The sequence below is a fragment of the Pimephales promelas genome, chromosome 4 (assembly GCF_988280905.1).
Source record: "Pimephales promelas chromosome 4, fPimPro1.hap1.1, whole genome shotgun sequence".
Classification (NCBI taxonomy): Eukaryota; Metazoa; Chordata; class Actinopteri; order Cypriniformes; family Leuciscidae; genus Pimephales; species Pimephales promelas.
In genome coordinates, this window is record NC_142772.1 from 32,588,608 (window position 1) to 32,603,559 (window position 14,952).

Below are 14,952 nucleotides of genomic sequence, written 5' to 3' on the forward strand. Positions count from 1 at the left end.
ACTGAGCTAAGCTAAGTGCTATCAAAGTTTCGCCACAAGACAGCGATTTAGTGCACGCACTGAGACAAGAGAGGTATGTATCAACTTGTCTTAGTTAAGGGAAAAATAGTTTAATATGAAAAAACGGTTGAGTATCCATTTAATAAATTTTCTTCATGTCTTTAAATAGCTTGATTGTAACTCTACACCCAACAACCCAGACAGCAAACTGACATTGAATCAACGTGGAAACGACGTCTCTCATGACATTGAAACAACGTTGATTTGCTCATCGAATTAACGTTGAACCAACGTCAGACGCGGCATTCTTCAAAGCTAAATAAAATCGAAAATTGGTTTGCTTTCATAACGTTGAAACAACGCGTTGATTTTATGTTGATTTTCCGTTAGTTTTGAAAGAATGACGCGTCTGACGTTGGTTCAACGTTAATTCGACGAGCAAAACAATGTCAGATCAACGTTGTTTCGATGTCATATTTCCACGTTGATTCAATGTCAGTTTGCTATCTGGGAAGGCTGTGCGTGTGGGGTGTCCTCGTGTCGTGTGTGTTCCATTGGATAATATATCGTATTTTTTTTTTTTTCAGAATTTGTCAAGCTACAGATTTCAATGAAGGAATGTCTGTTTATGTGCGTTTTGGAGTGAGTGATCTCTTTGAGGCTTGAACCCCTGGCTGTGTGTGTGTGTGTGTGTGGTGTACACAACGTTCCTTCTTGCCGGAAAGGGAGAAGGTTTTGCGATGAAACCGTCTGTGAAGCTGGCTCATCGTTGGTTTTATGTGTGTTTTTGCTTTAACTCACATTCGTTATGAAAGTGTCAATGAATTCCATTAGGAAAAGACTTCCTGGCGCTCGCTGATGTAGTGTTAGTGGGCACTGGGTTGTGGGCACATTCACTACATTTAATGCACAATCGACATGGGTCGATTTTATTTGTGCAAGCCCTGTATTGTAGCTGGTTGTGTGTAGAAATGAACACTGGGCTGTGGGCAATTTTATTACACTCATAACATCATCGGCCGTGGCCGGAGGAGCAGAAATTACACTCTTTATGTGATTCATCTGGGTCGCCGTAAAAACGGCGTTTGCCGTTTATGCAGGCAAGTGGGCTGTTCTACCGATTTGCTTACTGCAGAATACACTGGAACAGTCGAATTTTCTGGAACTGAATGAGCGAAAAGCTTTGGTGGAAGTCTGGCCGCGGCGAGGCTAAACACTGTCGTTTTCCTTGGAGGGCTAGGAAGACTATATGGCCTCAGGCTTTATCTCAATCTTTGGGTGGGGCCCACGTGGAGAGGGGTGGTGGCTGGCAGAGTGAGATTGGTACTGCGTAATATCTTATGCTGCATAAGATATTACACAGTACGAGAGAACCTCTCATATGGGAACTCATTTTATCGCTAACAAAAGAGGACAGAGAACTAACTTGAACTGAGGGCTAAAATATACAGAGCAGACAAAAGAGCTCATGAGATAATTAATGAGGCAACAGGTGAAGGGGATTATAAATCAAACACACTGGGAAACTAGGTCAAACATAAAAAACAGAACCAAAACACAATGAAACATAGAACACCTAAGTAAATATAATTGTTACAACATGAAACATGAAACAAGTTTTATCCAACACAACTAAAAAATAATATTTTTTTCTCTTGCATTTTTTATTGCATGTGTGTGTTGACATTACTTGAGCATTAAACATTGTGCTCAACCTGTAAATTCATTCACATACTGTTTTGGGTAGGGCAATGAAGCTAAACGAAAAGAGTCTGGTTTTATGGATGGCCCTTCCCATCTGCTTGGGCTATTGCAAGCTGAGGCCATCAACCTCAAAATAACCCGCGCAGTGCCTGAGCAATGACACAACCATAATATAATTTTGCCATTCATTCAGCAGCACAGCCAGTTGAGCATTTACCTCTACAGCTGACATTCTCAGACAGAGTCAACACAGAGCGCTGGACCCTTAAAATATCCCATCATGCTGAGAGACAAAAATGAGATGACATTTCCTGATAATGTAGAGCCATATTTATTCATGTTTATATAGACAAATCCACATACATAAGCTGTGTTGTGTACCGCAAAATATGCTAATGACAAATATACTTACTTATGCTGTAGCATGACATCATTTTTAAGTAAAACATGGTGCTTTCTTGAAGTCTGAGGGCATAGGACAAACCATATATTTAAAAGTCTTTAGACTATTTTTCCTATGAGACACATTGTGACCCTACAGTGAGCATTATGGCTTACTTCTTACACTCAAACCACTCAAGAAGGGCAATAAAAGTTTCAGAAGGTCATTTTGAGAAAGTAATAATTAATTTCACTATATATACACACACACACACACACACATTTACTTGTAATTCATTTTAATGGTTATGCATTCAAATAAATAAACTAAACTCACAACTTAAATGGAAACAGTAGTTTTGTTGTCAAGAGCCATGGGATATGTTTGGAGTACATGGGTTTTCCCCTTTCATGTCTAATGTGACCTTCGCACCTGGTAACTAATCTACTCTGCCAGTTGCCATTTTGGTTCTCTGACTCAGTGGCCCCATTGAGAGCCATTTAATTTTAGGCATTGCAACATTCCTGAAAGAAGTGATGTGAGAGGAACAAGAGAGAGCTTGAGATGGGAGGGGGCTCATTATAGATAAAGATATACGGTCTGTTCATAAACTCATGGGTGGTGATATGTGTTCTTCACAGGGGTGATGGGACAGAAACCGGTCAAGGAGCTAGGAAGAGAAGACGTCCTGACCAATGCTGTTAGTGACTATGAGATCCTAAACCACAGTGAGGAGGAAGCACATTCCAACAACCCAGAAGAAACAGACCAGAATTTTTTTGACTTGGACACCTCCATACTAGAGCCTTGTCCTCAGGAACCAACAAGACCTGATGACAACAACACTGTGCCCTCTTTCGACCAGGGAGGAAAAAAGATCAGTCAGAGTTATGACACGGATCTTTCACAGAATGCCAGGACACCAAATCCTCAACTGAGCCTGGCAGGAGGTCCATGTGCCTCAGAATTCAAAACAGTCACGAGCGACGCAACCGCCACAGATATATCTACTGCTGTGGACCAGCAACAACCTGACAAAACAGAAGGAATGACTAACAAAACTCACGTCACGGATACTCCAAACATGTTAGAAAGTTCTTGTCAGGGGGACTCAACAGATGATGCCGTGAGCATAGAGAAGAATGAGACACAAACGTTGGTGGACAGACACAATGCGACGTTAGACACAAAGGCAATGACAAAGATGGGTGGTAACGTTGAAATAAAGAAGAAATTCTCTTTGGAATCAGAAAATGCTCATTTACTTGAAAGACAGCCATTCCAGGAGTTTCGAGTTTCAAAGGGTAAAGATAAAGAGAAAGTTCAGACACTAAGTAGTGCTAAAATTAGTAAAGGTTGTGAAAAAGTTTGCAAAGAAAGTGCTGGAAATGTTCAACACAAAGAAAGTCCTGATCCAGACAGATTTGAGGATTTGGACAAAGCTGATTCTTTATGTCTGGAGACATATGTGACTATGTGTCCGCCAATCCGCCAATCACATTCAAGTCGCCCGTGGCTCCAGAATGCAAATAAGCAGGATAATTTACAGGAGGACAAAAATATCAGTCCAGATATGTCAACATGTATTTTAAAAGGAATACCTTATGATGCCTCACAGACACATTTTGCAGTAACACCCAAAGAAAACTTCAGAAAAGACAAAAGAAATGCATCTTTCCATACACCATTTTGGGGGAAAGAAGAGACTGTAGATCCTGCATGGGGTGAAAATGAAGGTAAGGACAAAATCTTGCATACTCCCTTCGATTAACTTTGTTTATTAAAATCTAGAATGAAAAAATTCAACTCTAACTCTAAGATTGTTACTGAACCCACAAATGCAAACTCAGTTAAGGATTGAGGAGGACTCTGAACAAAAGTCATTAAGCACATTCTATTCCGATTTGAGCCAAAGCATTACTTTGTTTCACACTCCGAAGAGAAATGATGACAAAGGGGCATTCACTGTCATGGAAAAGCACTCAGCAGTCGTGTCATCTGAGAGTTTAACTGAATCCAGTGCTAAAAAAGTCCTTGTTAGCAATGCGCCTCACCCAGCCAAAAAGGGAGTGTGGGGAGCAGATGCACCATGTGTGAAAAGAGACAGTAAATCTGATCATCAAAAATCTGTTCAGTCAAATTCCATAGAAAGCAGGAAAGATTGTGATAGTCATTGTAATGGAAGGCACAATACTTCACCTTTATTTGTTTAATTATCAGGAGAAAAAGGTAAAAAATCAAGAAGTGCATCTGAGCAAAAGATTCTGCGATCCAAAGATCTATAGGCTGGATGCTTCAGAAACAGGGGTCAACAAGAAGTTTTCCAGCAGTAAATGTTTAGATCAAATTTTTGTTGACATTTTAAACTCTTTTTCTCACTCAGATTTTGATGGTGGTGATGCCGCAAGAGTCACACAGATGGCTTCTTTGAAACGGGAAAAAGAGCCTCTCTATTTCACGGCTGTGATCACACCACCACTTCGGATTCATACATTTCCTGATCAGGAGGCGAGGAAGTCATCTGACATCTCTCATATGTATGTTCCTAACACTGAAATACAGAGCATGATCCCTGATGTCTTACCCACAGACGCTCAGACAGAGAATAAGCCCAAAATCAAAGGACCACCACCACCTGTTCCAAAGAAACCAAAGAATCCCTTTAAAAAAGCTGTTGGCCACAAGAAATCTGCTTCTCATTCAATAGACGAGCCGAGCAAATATTTGGACCTGCTGCTGAAAAATATCAAAATGGGCAGAAGGCAGGAGGCACTGCAGGATTTTAATGCACATGCATCATGTCTTGATATGCTGCCTTATTATGTTGAGCCCCCATCCTACATGTGCATGTCCATAGAGCCTGAGGCTGCTGATATTCCAAGATATTATTTAGCCCCACACGTTGAAATTGTTGCACCTGACTTGATAGAAACTGTCGATGATAGAGAACTAAATGAAATGGATATGTCTCAGCTGAGACCCTTATTAAAAAAAAGAGCAAAAATAAAGGGCCCACCGCCACCTGTACCAAAGAAGCCTCAAAATCCATTTGCTAAAACAGACACGGAAAAGATACAAGCAAGCAAAGACTCAGTTTTGGAAAATATGGAACATCCTTTAAAATATGATAGACGTGACTCTGAAAGCTACATGATGGACAATGAGAATGAAGAAGACTCTAAACCCACTGCAGTCCCAACCAGATATCCTAAGGCCGCCTGTAGAATTCCAAGCAGTGATTCTTCTGCTTCAGAAGAAAACGAAGTGTCCAGATACAGACCTGTCTCCGAACTCATCAGAGACAACAACACAATCCAGAAGAAAGATGTACATCACAGCAGGACAAACATAATGGAAGCCAGGTCAGAAATGGGCATGGGAAGCCAGACTCAAAAAGTATTGCAAATGAAGACAGCCTTTCATGTACAAACATCTTCACATAAAATGGAAAGAAGATCCTCGCCAAAGAAAGGTAAGACAGGTTTTCATGCTAACTGCATTCCCAGTTTTAATACAGCTAACAGGGCTATAAAGAGTCTTATCAAATTTCAGTTTTAGGTAAGACATGCAGTTATCCACAATGTCTGTCAGATGAGCTTTATTATAGCATATATATTATATATAAACACAACAGTAGATGAACATACAAATGATACCATTTATTAAAGTACCTGTAGCATCACAGTTACACCAATTGTATGATCTAACATAAGACTAACAACAACCCATTAAATGCACTTCTACAAAAGGGTGAGACCATAACAATGATTCTTTCAAACAACATAACCAGTCAATGAGAAAACTATACACAGTTACACTGATGTTGTTTAGAATTTTATTTTCAGTTTTTAAATTAATATTATTAATAATAATATGTTTCATCATATTATCAATAGCTCTTACAGCTGGTGACCATCAATCTTCCTCTTGATCACATTCCAGAGGTTTTCAATGGGGGTCTGGAGATTAGGCTGGCCAACAGGGACTTGATCTAGTGGTCTTCCATCCACACCTTGATTCACCAGGCTGTGCGTATTGGACCATTGTCCTGTAAGATAAACCAATCCTTTGAGTTGGGGACATTTTTAGAGCTGAAGGAAGCATGTTTTCTTCCAGGATAACCGTGTACATGGTTTTTTACCTTAAAAATTCTGATCTTCTCTGATAAGTCCAGTTTTCAGCTGGTCCTCTAATGGTTAGAGGCCCAGGACATGCCTACAACTCATAGTCTCTCACACCCACTGTGTAATTTGGTGGAGGACTGGTGATGATCTGGTGGTTGTTCAGTAAGGCTATTGGGGAGATACGTCTTTCCGAAGGACGCATGGGACAATAGTACGTGGCTGGAGTTGCTTTGTTCTGCTCTGACATTGTTCTACAATGCTCCAATCCACACAGCCAAGTGTGGTCAAGGTGTACAAAGGACCACCAGATCAAGACCCTGTCGTGGCCAGCCCAATCTCCAGACCTGAACCCCATTGAAAACTTTGGGATGTGATCAAAGAGGAAGATGGAAGGTCACCAGCCATTAAATAAAGCCAAGCTGCTTGTTTTTTTTTCGCCAGGAGTGGCATAAAGCCGCCAATCAGTAATGTGACAGAAGGGAGCATGCCAAGACGCATAAAGCTGTGATTGGAAATCAGGGTTATTCCACCAAATACTGATTTCTGAAATCTTTCTAAGTTAAAACATTAGTATTGTGTTGTTTAAAAATGAATATAAACTTATTCAAGGTCTGAAAACATGGCATCTTTTTTTGTTATTTTGACCAGTTGTCATTTTCTGGAAATAAATGCTCAAATGACAAATGCTCAAATGACAATATTTTTATATGCAAGAAAGAGGGGACATGCCAGGGGACCTTTAAACTATATATATTTGGTTTTTGATATCACAAAGTTTGACAAGCTCTACACTGAAACAGAAAAATAAGATTCCAAATGAGATTTTAGGGCACACTGCACTTTGTAATCTAATCCAACATGAGTATGACTTCATCCTTTTTCACTCTTAACATAATTACCTCTCATGTAACATTATTAGCTCCGTTTTTAGCAACGTGTTTAAATACACAATGGTAAAGCTTGGAATCAATGAATGTAGTGTTTGCAAAGGAGAGATGCTCAAATATTTTTCCACATATAGCCTAAGTCCTTACCATTTAAACCGCAGTGACCTGTCGGCCAGTACGGTACAATTTGTACACCTCTCATTCACACACATATAATTGATGTCCATGTAGGAGGACATGAGGAGGAGGGGAGGGGAGAGGAGAACAAGGGCGTTTTCTCCCGTTCATTCAGAATAAAGGAGAGGAGGGAAGCTATTGTGGCTAGCCGCAATTCACTGAGACAGTCACCAGCACAAACAGAATCTGTGAGAAAATAAATTAATGTTTTGAATTTGACGCCCTGAGAGACCTAGTACTGATAAAGGTAAGCGTTTTGCGTTTGGTCATATAAATGCAAGGCAGGTCAGTGTTGCACTAGCCTCTACTGGAATGCTAGCTCGATTTTAGCAAGCATCACTGATTTAAAACAAGCTCTGGAAACAGCTCGTACCTTACCGGAAAAAAAACTTGCGCTCGTGCATGTGCATTTGCTGCATTTAGCGGCAATGTGAGACTACATCCAGCCTTTGATGATCATGCATATGGCTAGATAAGCAGAAATAGGGAGATATTAATTGAAAGTTGACCATCATGACCTGTGCCGGGTTGATAGCACGCCTCCACTCCAAAGCGGCACGTCGCATTTCGCCAGCGCATATAAAATAAAACATGCTCGGCTCAAAACAAGCTGCAGTATTCGTCCTTGTTTGGCTTTTTTTATTCATTTGTTCGGTTAGCGATTAGGTTTCATTTTCTCACACCAGCAGAAGCCTGCCCATCTATGATCTATCCATTTCTTTCCATTCTCACTCTCTTGCACTACATGCGAATATCTTCTTTTTCGTATCCAAATGATTTATCTCACACTCTTTTTCTTAATTGATCATTTAGTTGACATTTAATGTGTTTTTTTTTTCCGCCGGTATGCTCATCATCATCAGCAGCAGCAGCATCATCATCACCATCATCATCAATAACGCAGCTCGGCCATTAGAAAGCAAACACTCACACCGCCATACATCTGACCTATTTCCAAAAGCATATCCATGGTTTTATTGTGATGACCACATTTTATTCTCTTCTTTATTCACAGCTGTTTGGAGTCATCTTAATTTATTAACATTGTTATTAATGATAGTTGCTATTATTTAGAAAGGCATCGTCACAAATCAGGCTCATCCCAGCAAGTGCTTCAGATAATGCACATAATGCATTAATAAAAACGACTCATATAACTATTGATTGTTAATGTTTAATTATGAATATCAATTAGTAGGCCTGGCTATATATGTTATACTCTTTAACACTGGTCAGGAATAAACTCTGTTTAAAAATCTGCAACTAGACATATATTTTGGGAATCATTGATGTGTGCATCCATTTTTAGTATCTTTGGTGTGTGTAGCATCATAAGAAATGTCTATTTTGGCAGCTCATTGGGATTTTATTAGGTTTCATTAGATTATGTTGAATTGCATATTTTATCCGGCATGATAAATAAACTACAAATTTATATTTGTTCAAGAAAGTTGTTTTTTTACTTTTATAGTTTGATGCGTGCACTTTCAGACACTATAAAACAATTTTGTCAAGTAAGCTAAATATGTGCTTCATTGGATTACATGTAAATTAAAGGAAGGAAATAAATTATTTTGTTTGAGAAAAAATGAAATAGATAATTGTGCTAACAACCCATTATATTTACCAATTTATTCCAACTTAATTAAACATAGGATGTATATATATATATATATATATATATATATATATATATATATATACTGTATATATATATTGAATGTTTGAAGTGTCAAAGTTATTTTGAACAAAACCCATTTTTGACTTAGAACATATATATATAGATTCAATAATTTAAACAAACTGTCATCAGAGCATGGGATTCTCAAAACAAGTATCTACACAGAGGCTCAATGAAATTCACACACACAAACTGCATTTTGAATAGCTTATACAGAGTGAAATGGAAAACCATTTCCCAGTGCTCTCTAGCTGACTGCTCATCTTACTCTAATATGATACACTGTCAGTATTATATCTGAAAAACAACATTGAACATTTATGTCATTAGGACTGTACTGCAAAATATAAACTGTCAGGTTTGTCAGGTAAATATTGAATTGCTAGAAGTGTTATTTTAAATCTAAAAAAATCATTATGACAAGTAATAACAAAACATTTGTCTTGTATTTTCAGAAATGATCAGACGAGTGGTACGACAGAGTAAATTCCGTCATGTGTTTGGTCAGGCGGTGAAGAATGACCAGTGCTATGATGACATTAGGGTTTCGCGGGTTACCTGGGACAGTGCCTTCTGTGCAGTAAACCCCAAATTTGTTGCTATTATTGTAGAGGCTAGTGGGGGTGGAGCTTTCCTTGTTCTACCTCTGCAAAAGGTAAGCCATACCTGCATATGAAGTAAATGTCGCCATTTTTCCAATCATAGTTGTTCAGAATTATCCAAGATGAGACATAAATTCATGCTCTCTGCCCCGGCTTTGTGTTTTGCAGACAGGTCGTATTGACAAGGCCTACCCCACTGTTTGTGGTCACACGGGCCCTGTGCTGGACATCGACTGGTGCCCAAACAATGATCACGTCATTGCCAGCGGCTCTGAAGATTGTACAGTAATGGTACTCCCAGCTCCTTCGCTACATCCTCTCATAGAAACCATGCTCAGAATCCAAAATAAAAAGTTAAAAAAAGAGTAATTATTATTATTCAAATATCCCCATTTTTGTTACATAGGTGTGGCAAATCCCTGAGAACGGCCTCGCCTCACCTCTTTCTGAGCCAGCCGTGGTGTTGGAGGGTCACTCCAAAAGGGTGGGCATTGTGACGTGGCATCCAACAGCTCGCAATGTTCTGCTAAGTGCGGGTAAGAAATTTGAAAAGCAAGTGCGCTACATAAAAACCTTTGCGTTTATCATCTTGAGGATCAATCTGTTCAAATGTGTGACTGAATGATAAAAAACAAACTGCCATCTCTCCTCTTTCAGGATGCGATAATCTCATCATCGTTTGGAACGTGGGCACAGGAGAAGCTCTGATCAACCTGGAGGACATGCATCCTGACGTGATCTTCAGCGTGTGCTGGAGTCGCAACGGCAGCCTCATTTGTACCGCATGCAAGGATAAGAAAGTGCGCGTTATCGATCCACGCAAGGGCAAGATCACTGCGGTAAGTGAAAACATCACAAAAGGACTCTTTGATTTCACAGTTCTGAGTGTCTTACTGGCATTGATGATCACAGGAGAAGGATAAGGCCCATGAGGGTGCCCGGCCCATGAGGGCCATCTTCCTGGCTGATGGAAACATCTTCACCACCGGCTTCAGTCGTATGAGTGAGCGGCAGCTGGCCTTATGGAATCCAGTAAGCCCAAACAAATGGATTTTCTCTGTTTTAGAAAAAGCTTGATTTTTTATTTTTTTTATGCACTATAATGAAATATTTTGATATGCTTTTTAAGAAAAACATGGAAGAGCCAATATCAGTGCACGAAATGGACACCAGCAATGGGGTGTTGCTTCCCTTTTATGACCCTGACACTAATGTGGTCTACCTGTGTGGAAAGGTGAGCACGTTTTTATGTAACCCAAGAAGTGCAAGAACAATAAGTCATAGTCTCTCCTATTTGAGCTGATATGTACCTCTGACAGTTTTTGTATGTAATACCATTATGTCAGTTTAATCTTAGACATCTTTATTTTGAATTTTAATTAGGATTATGTTAACTAAATTTAAATAATTTGGGGCCCCACTAGAAGTTAGCAGAGGCCCCCTAGTTGTGAATCACTAGCTTAACATCAATACTGGGATGTCATAATAATTTTATTAGTGTGTGTGTGTGTGTATAATATATATTTTTAATAAGATAAAAATTGTGAAAAGGACATTGTGGAGAAATCTGCAAAACTGTAAGCTTGTTTTCTGGTCCAGGGTGACAGCAGTATCCGTTATTTTGAGATCACAGACGAGGCACCGTATGTGCACTACCTCAACACGTTTTCCAGCAAGGAACCTCAGAGAGGCATGGGATACATGCCTAAAAGAGGCCTAGACGTCAACAAGTGCGAGATAGCCAGGTATGCGCTGTTTTTACTGGACAGGTATTTTAAGTTGGGCTGAATTGTTTGAGGTGCTGATGGCCACCTTCAGAACCTGGACATTTTAGAGAAACTAAAAAGACCTTCAGCATTGTTGTGATTATGTTTCTCAGTGGTGTGACTTGATTGATGCTAGTTTCATTTTTTGCTGCTAGTTTCATTTTTCTTCTCCAGTAGGGGGAGGCATTAGCCTGTCATTGACTGTAAAATCTAATGGGATGGCAGTGTGGCACTGATCATGCTGTGGCTCATAAAGGTCATTGAAATGTTATTTGACAACTGATTATCACTGTATGGAGCATTAGTTTTAGTATCTATATGTGTGTGTGTGTGTGTGTGTGTATATATCGATTTTTATTTTTTTTTTTATTTTTTTTTTTAAATATGTAATTTATTCCTGTGATGGCAAAGCTGAATTTTCAGCATCATTACTCCAGTGTCATATGACCCTTCAGAAATCATTATAATATACTGTTTTGCTTCTCAAGAAACATTTCTTATTATCAATGTTGAAAATTGTTGTGCTGCTTAATAGTTTTGTAGAAACATGTTTTCTCAGGATTTTTTGATTACAAGAAAGTTCAAAAGAACAATATTTATTTAAAAAAATAAATAATAAATAATAAAAAAAAAATTGAAAAAATCTTTTGTAACATAAATAAAACACCAATAATAACACAATGGCGCCAATAACATGTCTGTTGTTTCTCACAGGTTTTATAAACTTCATGAGAGAAAGTGTGAGCCAATTATCATGACCGTCCCTAGAAAGGTACTTTTTACTGTATTATGTTTATGTAGTTATTCTGTATGATATTGTTATTCCTCATTTTAATCCTAAAATCTCCATTATTAAAATAATTTTAAAGATGTTCAGTTGATTTAGTTTTAAGTTAAGTGTTACTGGCAAAGCTTATTAAAAAGTGTGATTTAATGGTCATTAATTGATGAAGAAAAGGGAGGCACATGATTTCATTTAACATTAAAGCAGCAAATGTTTTCAGAGAAAACAAACAGCTTGAATACATTCTAAAATTCTAAAATACTCATTATGGTATTTCCTGTCTCTTCTGTTCTTGGCAGTCAGACCTCTTCCAGGACGACCTCTATCCGGACACAGCAGGTCCAGACCCGGCGCTAGAGGCTGAGGAGTGGTTCGAAGGCAAGAATGGCGAACCAATCCTGATCTCGCTTAAACATGGTTATGTCCCGGGCAAGAACCGTGACCTCAAAGTAGTCAAGAAAAATCTGCTGGATAACAAGGCAACCAAGAAGGTGGAGGAGCCAGCAACTCCTCAGAAACCTGCCTCTCCTCAGCTAACCAGAGTAAGGGTAATGCTTCATTGGCTTGTTTGTATTTCCCCTCTAAAAACTGCTGCTAAAACACTGTTTCTTTTATTCTGCTCCGCAGAAGAATGAAGTGAAGTTAGAGGAGCTGTTGCGAGAAGTCAAGTCCCTTAGAGATCTGGTCACGCTGCAGGACAGGAGAATCGCCAAACTGGAAGAGCAGGTGGCTAAAGTGGCAATCTAAGACACTGGTGGTGGTCTGAGCCATAGCGTCAGTAAGGAGAGAAAGAGAGAGATTCAGGTGGGCAGGGGAGGTCAGTCACTGCCAAAATTTCTCAATTTGACTCGATCATTCCGCTTGGTGTTTCTCACATGGACAACTTCAAGCAACATTCCAAGATGGACTTTTACTTTTTGTCAAGTCTCCCCCAAGCATTCGCATAACAGAAGCATAATTGTGGCAAAGAGCGCTCACTGGTTTTAACTGATGTTTTACATTTTGTTAAAAATGTTCTTACTTTTTTAGTTATTGTAACATTGTTTCCATGAGTATTCTGATATTTACCAGTATGTTGCAGAGTGTCGTTGTATATACAAATCAGTATTTCTCTTTCCTTTTTAGTTGTGCTGCCAAATTTGAGGTGATGATGGTCGCCTCTCCTTTTATTTCTACTTTTATATGTTTTTCCCAGTTGTAGATAGTGGCTTATTGAAAAACATGAATTTACATGTCATACTATTCAAAGTGGGACATAAGAAGAAAAGGCAGTAACGTGTGATTGTAAAGGCCATTGGTACTTCATAAACGAATCATTGGTGATGATACGGATATGATTTAAGGCTGGCCCACATGATCATAAACATGATGATAAAAAACATAATTTCAACCGATTCCATTCACAAAAACCAAAAAAAAACCCAAAAAACTGATCCCAACCGTGAACACTGGAAATCTCGCAAAATCTTAAAATGTGCTTTGAACCAATCGGATTGCTTAGGTCCTAAGGTGGGACTCATCTCTATGGTGGGACTCATCTCTTCACCACACCGGCAGCTCGCTTTCTGATTTTGTATCATTTCGTTCCAAGTTACAATCTACAGAGTGCATGCGTGTGTGTCTTTGGGATTCCCCTCACACAACAGAACTTCTGATCGTATTGGATACTTCTTGGATATTTACGATTTGAGATCAGTGTGGTCCCGAGCAGATTCAATCACCCTTAACGCACCTCACACCACAGGAAAATCTGATAAGATAATCTGTCAATAATCTGTCGGATAATCAGGACTTTACCTGGGATTGTCGGAAGAGGAGAATTGGGCCCAAAATCGGCCCAATTACCTTGTAGTGTTTGGGTTTTTCTAGTGAAACCTAAGAAATGCCCATAACCATTAAAGTTCAACATTTCGGATTTTAAAATCGGTCCATATACTGTTCATTGCGATGATCATGACCACTGAAGTATTAAGCACATTGTCTTCTCCTCCATTGCCTGGCTGTGAGATCATCATAATTGATTATAAAGCATCCAACAACAGGGTTTTTCAAAATATAACACAATCAGTTACAGTTTATCCAGAAGCAATAACGGTAACGTTGCAGAATGAATGTGAACTTAAACCTGTACTTGTTCAAAATATATTAATCATGCATAGGCATCATAAATCAAAAACCTACCGCTGTAACTTTATAGTAATTATGAAATTACTGTTGCACCTCAGGAAATCAAACACTTTTAAGTCAGAAACATTGGATGCTCAATACTTGCCATTTGCATGACTTTATTTGTCCACAGAAATAGTATCAAATGGCTATTTTTTTTGCTATCATTATCTATGTTTGCCCCCACTTTTGAATTATTCATCATGTTTCAGAATATTGGGCTGACACATGCTCTGATACATGAACTTGGCTTTACGAGGCAGTGGCTACCTGCGAGCTCTTCTGATGTATATGTACTGTAAATGTATTGGTGCCTCTATGTGTGTTTCTGGTTTTAGACAGACCTCCTCAGTTGACCACTGCTGGAGGACATCATCCATGAATCTGAGCACTTATCTGTGTCCTAAACAGTCTTGTGCATGCATTCCAAACTTCACCTACAATAAAAAAGGTTGACACTACAATAAATCCTTTCATTAATATTTCTTCATGAAGTTTGTGGTCATTTTCTTGGTGTTTGTAGGGCTGTTTACAGTGATGTTAAACAAGAATCCTGGATCACACTTGTTGTTACACATCTGTAGGAATAACTATAAATTATGAATAATTACATGCAACCCTGTAGTAAGTACATGTAGTTAACTATTATTACACTGTCCTTAAATGCATAATTACAATA

The 14,952-nt window shown here is 38.9% G+C and overlaps 1 protein-coding gene across 2 annotated transcripts; it reads left to right on the forward strand.

Annotated features, from left to right (window-relative positions):
- The first annotated feature begins 2,486 nt into the window (after window positions 1-2,486).
- coro1cb (coronin 1Cb) lies at window positions 2,487-14,767 on the forward strand. 2 transcript variants are annotated; one of them, XM_089130284.1, is made up of 12 exons: window positions 2,487-3,822; window positions 4,470-5,558; window positions 9,411-9,610; window positions 9,726-9,848; window positions 9,964-10,093; window positions 10,215-10,396; window positions 10,470-10,589; window positions 10,687-10,791; window positions 11,157-11,302; window positions 12,038-12,095; window positions 12,407-12,649; window positions 12,735-14,767. In XM_089130284.1, the coding sequence occupies exons 1-12, from the start codon at window positions 2,733-2,735 to the stop codon at window positions 12,852-12,854; spliced, it is 3,606 nt and encodes a 1,201-aa protein (XP_088986410.1). In that variant the 5' UTR covers window positions 2,487-2,732; the 3' UTR covers window positions 12,855-14,767. The 2 variants fall into 2 exon arrangements, with proteins under 2 accessions (XP_088986410.1, XP_039514813.2); XM_039658879.2 differs by lacking the exons at window positions 2,487-3,822; window positions 4,470-5,558 and adding an exon at window positions 7,360-7,521.
- Window positions 14,768-14,952: the final 185 nt, after the last annotated feature.